Genomic DNA, 7,333 nt, shown 5'->3' with positions numbered 1-7,333 from the left:
GATATGGTACCACAATGTCATTAAGATAAGATGGTGCCTGATTATTTAAGACCTTGTATGTGAGGAGCAGGATTTTGAATTCAATTCTGGATTTAACAGGGAGCCAATGAAGGGAAGCCAATATAGGAGAAATATGCTCTCTCTTTCTAGTTCCTGTCAGTAACTCTTGCTGTAGCATTTTGGATTAACTGAAGGCTTTTCAGGGAGGTTTTAGGACATCCTGATAATAATGAATTGCAGTCGTCCAACCTGGAAGTAATAAATGCACGAACTAGTTTTTCAGCGTAACTGTGAGACAGGATATTTCTAATTTTAGAGATGTTGTGCAAATGGAAGAAAGCATATTACATATTTACATATTTGTTTAATATGTGCATTGAAGGACATGTCTTGGTCAAAAATGACTCCAAGGTTCCTTACAGCATATTGAACCTTGAAGCAGGTGGGCTACAGCAGCAGGTGACCACACACTGTCACTGCTGCCAGCTAGGAACAGGAAACTGAGGCTATCATTTGCACGAAGAAGTGTTTAAGTCATGAACACCAATTGCATGCAAGATTATTTAATCTTTATGGAGGTTGGAAGGATAACAGCCAGGATAACATATCATTCAGTCCAACTGTCCTTTGTAAATAATTACTTAAGTTGTCGGATCAGTTTAGTTGAGTAAAAAGTAGGAACAGTTGCTGTGATATGATGTAATATAATTATATTATATTACGTATTATAATTATTTAGTTGCACAAACTGGAAAAAAAAGGACAACAAGCAAGTTTTAAGTACAGTGCTTGACACTGACTGGAACAATACGTCACTCTGAATCACTAAGTTGTTCACACCAGGATGTGTGAACAACTGACAACAACAATGAAATGCTGTTATAATATGTCATCTCTTTTTTCTGCATTTTCCTGATCTGTATTACTTAATCTGACCAGTTTTCTTTGTTTTTGTTGTTTGTTTGTGTTTTTTTGCAGACATGTGAAGCCTCACCAACCAGCTTCTCAAAAGAAACATGCCGCAAAGCCCTCAGAAATTTGCAAAGGCTGCAAGTGAGAGAAAACATAACAGTCTCAGAATTTCCCTGAGAAACCTCTTTGTTTATGCCATCGTCAAAAATGAGCTGTGCAAAGTGAGCTGTGCAGATATGATTCTGTTGACTGTGTGTTTGTGTGTTTCACAGGGAAATCATTAGCAAGGTACAAGAGCGTTACAATCAAACCTGGAAGAAGCAGGAGGAGAAATACTTAAAATTCAGGTAAGAACCAATTTGCAAACACTTCCAATTTTTTTCTATAGAAATTACAGATCAAAGTAAAATGTTTTACTAAATAGGAGTGTGTGTGTCTGCTCGAGTAAATTTTTAATTTAAAATAAAATTAAATTAAAGTCACAGATGAGTAGGGATGGGTATCGTTTAGGTTTTATCCGATACTGGTGCCAAATCGGTACTTTTGAAACGGTGCCGGTGCTCAAACGGTGCTCAAACCGGTGCTTAAAGAATGGAGAACACAAAATTGGTCCAAAAACCTCTCATGTTCAGCTGTTTTTTGTAAAAATATAACAATGTTAGCCTTTTCTGCAGCTATGGGGCATATATGGTATCACTCTTGGCTGGAAGCAGTGCTTAAACAATGGAAAAAACACAAACTTTGTCCTAAACCTCTCATGTTTAACTGTTTTCCACTTTTTCTTTGGTCATTTTAGCCTTTTTAGCCAGGGTGAAGGGAGTATCTGCCATCAAACAAGAGGACAGCCGCATGTAGCTAGTTCACCTTACATGCATTAATGTAATAACGTGGTTAGCCTACTCAACGTAAATTAGCTACTCACGCAGAGAAGAACGGCTGCTGCCACCATCATCCATCATCATTTCTGCTACACTGGCAGGGCTAGGAGCCAGGACTCTCCTCTTCGTGTTTTTGGGGGATGTTGCATAACAGGCAACCCACCGGCAGTAGATGTGCTCGGTGTGAGGTCTCGCAGCAAGCTATCAAATACGGCGCATTTCTGGGCTTTTAAAAAAAACGCTATGCGTCGCCAGGTGTTTCATCGGATTCGAGGTGTTACCTCCTTTGACAGTATCACAGTATCAGCTTAAAGCACTTGTTGCAGGCTGCTGAGTTTGCATCTTTTGCTGTGAAGTACAGTCAGACTTCTGACCGCTTCGCCTTGGACATTTTTAATCTGTAGCTCTGCTCTAACAGAACGTACGTACCTGGCCCCGCCTACTATCCTCGGAAACGTAAAATGATTGGCTAGAATCTAAAGTGTATCACAGCTCAGGAAAAAAAAGCACCGAAATAAAGCACCGAAATGTGCGCTGCTTTTCGGTCTGGTTACTACCGTTTATGTCAGAACCGGTGCCATCATGGCACCGGACACCGGTACCCATCCCTACAGATGAGCTCTGCAAGCATAATATGATCCCTACCACAATATATTCAAATAGTGTATCGATAACAGGATTTTTTTATGCAAAGATTTGATTGAGGTATCAGCCTATCAGGTATCAGGTGTCATCAGCCTCATGTAGGAGTCAGTGAGCCAGTAGCTTAAACCAAAGGAGCCCTGCAATGAGGGATGATGACTTTGACATAATATCTCTGTAGGCACAACAAAGAATACTTGAGATATTTACCATGTGGGTAAATATCTCTTTAAGACTATGTGACTGAGACTTTCTATTAGCTCGAGCTGCATAAAACATTAACAGGAGTTGTTGTTGTATTTGTTACCTACAGCTGAAAGAAAGATTTTTTTTATACCGATTACTAAAGCTAACTGTGTTGTAATACACTGCTCTTTTATTTTATTTTTAACCTTTTCCTGTTTAACTTTATATTGATCAATGTTTGTTCCTCCCCTCACTCACCTGTTGTATGCTCTCCTGCCCTGTGGGTGTACTGATGTCTCATCTCTCTCTGTCTATTTATTCACACTGAACTATTTCACTGAACACGTCAATGAACATGAAGAGAATCAAAAGCATTAAAGAAATGGTATTCCTTGGCATTACGTTAAGGGACCGATAGCAGTGGTTTCGTTTAGATTGGCAATGTCTGTTAGTATAAATTAAACAAGCATCAACTTTAAATATTGACAGTTTTCTTAGATGTCACACAGGCTTTCAGACACATGGCTAATATGCATTTCTTATAATGGCATTAAAATTTATTTTTATTCGAGATCCAACCATTATCATGTTTTTAATAAACTAATGTTATTTCCTAAAATATTCTTCTAATTCACTGCATAATATGAAATTATATGACAATCCAGATAGCTTGTATTTTGAGAAAAGCAATATTTCTGTTCCCAGTTAATAACTGCAAACCGGTTTGTCTGGTAAATAGCTAGCCTGTGTCAACAAAGTGTTTTATATTCCCCAGAACTGATCTGAGACTTAAGTGCAATGGCATTGACAAAGCAATCATTACCAAGAATAACACTCCAGTGGGGTTGAAGCTCATTTATGATGGGGAAAAGAAGAGGACTCTACAGGTGAACAAAGAGCTGTTCAGCATTTTTACAAAGGTAGGGTTTTTTGTTTTTGTTTGTGTGTGTGTGTGAGAGAGGCGGGAGGGGCTGGGGCTTGCTTATGTAAATACATACTCAGCCATATGTAAGTAATGCACCATCACTTTTAAAAATATGTTTTTAGAAGTATTACAAACAGGAACTTAAATGCTACACCCCCTCAAATGGATACAAACTAAGTATAAAGTATACACCAGTATAAAAAAGGAGAAGCAGAAAAACTGCATAGTAATAACAGACATGCAGTCATTTCATCCATTTCAAATTCTTTTATTTGTTTTTAAGTGTCTTAAGGTCTTGCCCCTTCTTATTTGTCTGAGCTGCTTCACCTTTACATGCCTTCACGCTCTTACATCAGATAACCAAATGCTTTTGATTGTCCCGTAGACATTTTGTAAATCCAGAGGAGGCACAGCCTTTGCAGTTTTGCCTCCTAAAATGTGGAATGAGCTGCCAGGCAGGCTCCATCTCTTGCTGTTTTTAAAAATCATTTAAGAACACAGCTTTTCTCCTTGGCTTTTAACCCAGTGTGAGTTGTTATCTGTGTTTAACCTCTCGCTCTTTGTTTGTACCTGTACTGATTTATTCTTCTGTTCTTGTTATCTTATTTTTTTTAAACATTTTAATTTCTCTGTTTCGACTGCAATTCGGTCAGTTGTTATGTTGTTTTGAAGTGTTTCAAAAATAAAGTCAAATCCAGAATGAGAGATATAAAAATATGTAAGCTACCAAACCACAAAAGCTAAGGTGATATAGTAGCATCTCAACCAGCAAAGCAACAAATGCTGATTTAGTTCAGTATCAGTTTAAATTGACAGCAAACATGTGTGAATTGAAGAGGAAAGATTATATATAAATCCTTTTTGCTTCAACATTTGACATCAGCAACAATGGTAAATGTTTTTTTTTATAATGCCTTATTTGTCGCTGTCTATTCCAGGAGAATCCTTTTTCAAGTAAGAAATGGGACACTTGTTCAGTAGTTGGGAATGGTGGGATCCTGTCTGACAGCAGCTGTGGAAAAATGATTGATTCAGCTGACTTTGTTATCAGGTGAGAAAAGTGTCCAATGTAGACCAAATTCAGAGTGGAAATTCCACATAACCATTCCTGTGTCTACTTTTTTGTTTGTTCAGGTGCAACTTACCTCCTTTGGAAAATGGATATGAGAAAGATGTTGGCAGCAAAACTAGCCTTGTGACAGCAAATCCAAGCATCTTCACACAGAGGTAAGCAAGAAAAAAAGTTGCTGTCACCTCACATTACTTATGAGTTGTTGCTCAAAGTCAGCTATTTCTTTTGCACAGGTATGGCTCCCTGGTGGGACGCCGCCTTCCATTCGTGGAGAGTCTTCGCAAGTACGGCAACTCTCTGCTGCTCCTTCCTGCCTTCTCCTTTGGTATAAATACTGCTGTGTGTCAGCGAGTTGCATATACAATAGAGGACTTTAAAAGCCCTATTCGACCTGTTTTCTTTAACCCTCAGTACCTTGACAGTCTGGCTCAATTCTGGAGCTCTGAAGGCCTGAAAGAAAGGCGGCTCAGCACTGGATTAATTATGGTTAGCATGGCCCTGGAATTGTGTGAAAATGTGCATCTGTATGGATTCTGGCCCTTTAGTAATCACCCATATGGCCTCTATACCCTGACTAACCACTACTATGATGACAAACCAGCTAAAGCGAGTTTTCATGCAATGCCAGCTGAATTTAACCGCTTGTTGCAGCTGCACACTGAAGGGGTACTCAGGCTTCACCTGGGAGACTGTGAATCAGATGAAAAATAGTTCCCAGGGATAGACAACAGCACAGAAGCAAAGTGCAGAATTAAGTGCCTTCTCTATAGCCTCAGGATGAAGTTAGACACTCAATTCATTTCATATGTGTTTGAGAAAATTTAGACATTATTTGTGGTTAGTGGAAAGATGGAAAATGGCCACATAGACACCTTCCTTACCTTCCAGCAACCAAGACATTTGCACTGATGAGTGCCTCTTTAACCCTATTTATTAAACAGATGTTCCATTTGGAGTCTGAAATGATTTTAATGCAGTTTGATGCCTGTGTAAGGCAGTTGCTCTCAGTCTAGTGCCTCATGAAAGATTGATCTCACCTTATATTCTGAAATACCTCCATTACATGAAGACATTCGTGCTGAAAAGCTTTTTAGAAAGAAAACGAATACACTGAATGTAAGGCCTATTTTGACATTTTTTAAACTATTAACCACTTTGTATTTTAGTACCAGCTGGTAATGAATGTGTAGTGCCTGATATAAAATCACACAAATGTGTGTTATGCTTCGTCACTGCAGTGACCAGACGGTGATAAAAAACTTACTGCCACAAAGTGGCAACATACATTTATTGGTAAAATGTTAGTTGTGTAAGTTCTTTTTATCTCATTGTTAATTGTAAATGTAAAAATGTAATTGTAAAATTTGCACTTAGAGTGAAAACCTCTGTTCAGAACAGTTTCTTATGCAATATTTGTACCAGTATTTAGGTGTGTCTGATGTAGGTGGGAATGTTGCCTTTTAGGCTGGTATTTTTAAAGTATTAGCATTGATTTTTGTCATGCAGAAGTGCCCCTAATAAGCCACGATGTTAAAATGACATGCCTCCTGCCATTAAGGTCCCGCTTTTGCTTCCACAAGAGACATTAGACCTTTGTGGGTATCCTCTGGTGTAACTACACCAGCGCTGATGTGTAGTTACATGTTTTGTGAGGTGCATGCCAAGTTACGTGGAGTATTATGCAAGGTTTCTTAGCATAACACTGCATTATAAAGCTGTGAATTATCACACCTGACATCTCTTGTAGCAACGGCAACATATTGTGAACATTTGTATATTTTGTTTTTAACAGTATGTTATAAAAGGAAAATGAAATTCAAATGAATACATAAATATCAAAAAGTGTGGCGCCTTTCACTTCTCTAACCAGGTGGGGAAAGATTTATCTGGATGTCTCAGTTGGAAGATTTAGTATCTCAAGTGCTTAAAAACTTGCTGTCTTTTGGGCATTTTTGTGGTTAGTGTATATATACATATATTTATATGCATTGTTTCCCTTTTATTATTTTTATAATCCTGTTTTGTGTTTTTAAATACAGATTTCAATAAGAAGCACAGCTAATATTAGATAGTCCTATGACCAGCGATTTTAATTACTGTAGCAATGATGAGCATTCCATTTCTTGATAGATTTCTTTGCCTCTTCTTGGTAGATTTGAAATATAGCAAAAGAATACAACAGTTTTGCAATGTCCAGATAAAAGAAAAAGATCTCAAGTGGCATATAAAATAGTGTAAAGATATACATGACAGATTTATTCTTTATATAAATGGTAAATAATAGAGCTCTTAAAATATATCTCTGTGGAACTCCTATCAATATACTGACCACTAGGGCACTAAGACACTTGACTTAAAACCATTGGAGATACTTCCTAATAGACAGAAGATTTCATGATAGATGGCTATGCATTCAACCTTTAGGTTGCCAATGAAACATAGGAAGAAATGAAAATTGTCTAATTTGCCTAGGGACACCCTACCAGAGAAAAGTAACATACAACCTTCTCTTCTAACTATAAGGTTAAGGGAGCTTAGTCACTTAAACCTTGGTGCAGAGAGCTGGAGACACCATGGCTGAGTAGCTGTTCGTCATACTTATCTGAAGTTTGCCATCTGGGGTGAATGTGCAATTAGTGACAAAAAACTGGCAGGCCCATGATGCCATGCACACACCCTCATAGCTGTTCCTGAAGTTAAGTCACTCTGACTCAAGTA

General features: G+C 38.0%; 1 protein-coding gene across 1 annotated transcript in view; it reads left to right on the top strand.

Annotated features, from left to right (window-relative positions):
- LOC102200908 (alpha-2,8-sialyltransferase 8F-like) overlaps window positions 1–5,570 on the top strand; it is a 9,656-nt gene extending 4,086 nt beyond the window's left edge. Inside the window, exons 2-7 of the mRNA XM_005726146.1 lie at window positions 979–1,053; window positions 1,185–1,259; window positions 3,394–3,538; window positions 4,482–4,594; window positions 4,678–4,770; window positions 4,849–5,570. Coding sequence (XP_005726203.1) covers window positions 979–1,053; window positions 1,185–1,259; window positions 3,394–3,538; window positions 4,482–4,594; window positions 4,678–4,770; window positions 4,849–5,326 — 979 coding nt within the window. The 3' untranslated portion in view covers window positions 5,327–5,570. The remainder of the gene's footprint in view (window positions 1–978; window positions 1,054–1,184; window positions 1,260–3,393; window positions 3,539–4,481; window positions 4,595–4,677; window positions 4,771–4,848) is intronic.
- The last annotated feature ends 1,763 nt before the right edge of the window (window positions 5,571–7,333 follow it).

The sequence above is a fragment of the Pundamilia nyererei genome, unplaced genomic scaffold (assembly GCF_000239375.1).
Source record: "Pundamilia nyererei isolate P.nyererei 1_Seehausen unplaced genomic scaffold, PunNye1.0 scaffold00018, whole genome shotgun sequence".
NCBI classification, from domain to species: domain Eukaryota; kingdom Metazoa; phylum Chordata; class Actinopteri; order Cichliformes; family Cichlidae; genus Pundamilia; species Pundamilia nyererei.
The sequence above is the reverse complement of the archived record's forward strand: the minus strand, read 5'-3'. Positions and strand labels throughout refer to the sequence as shown.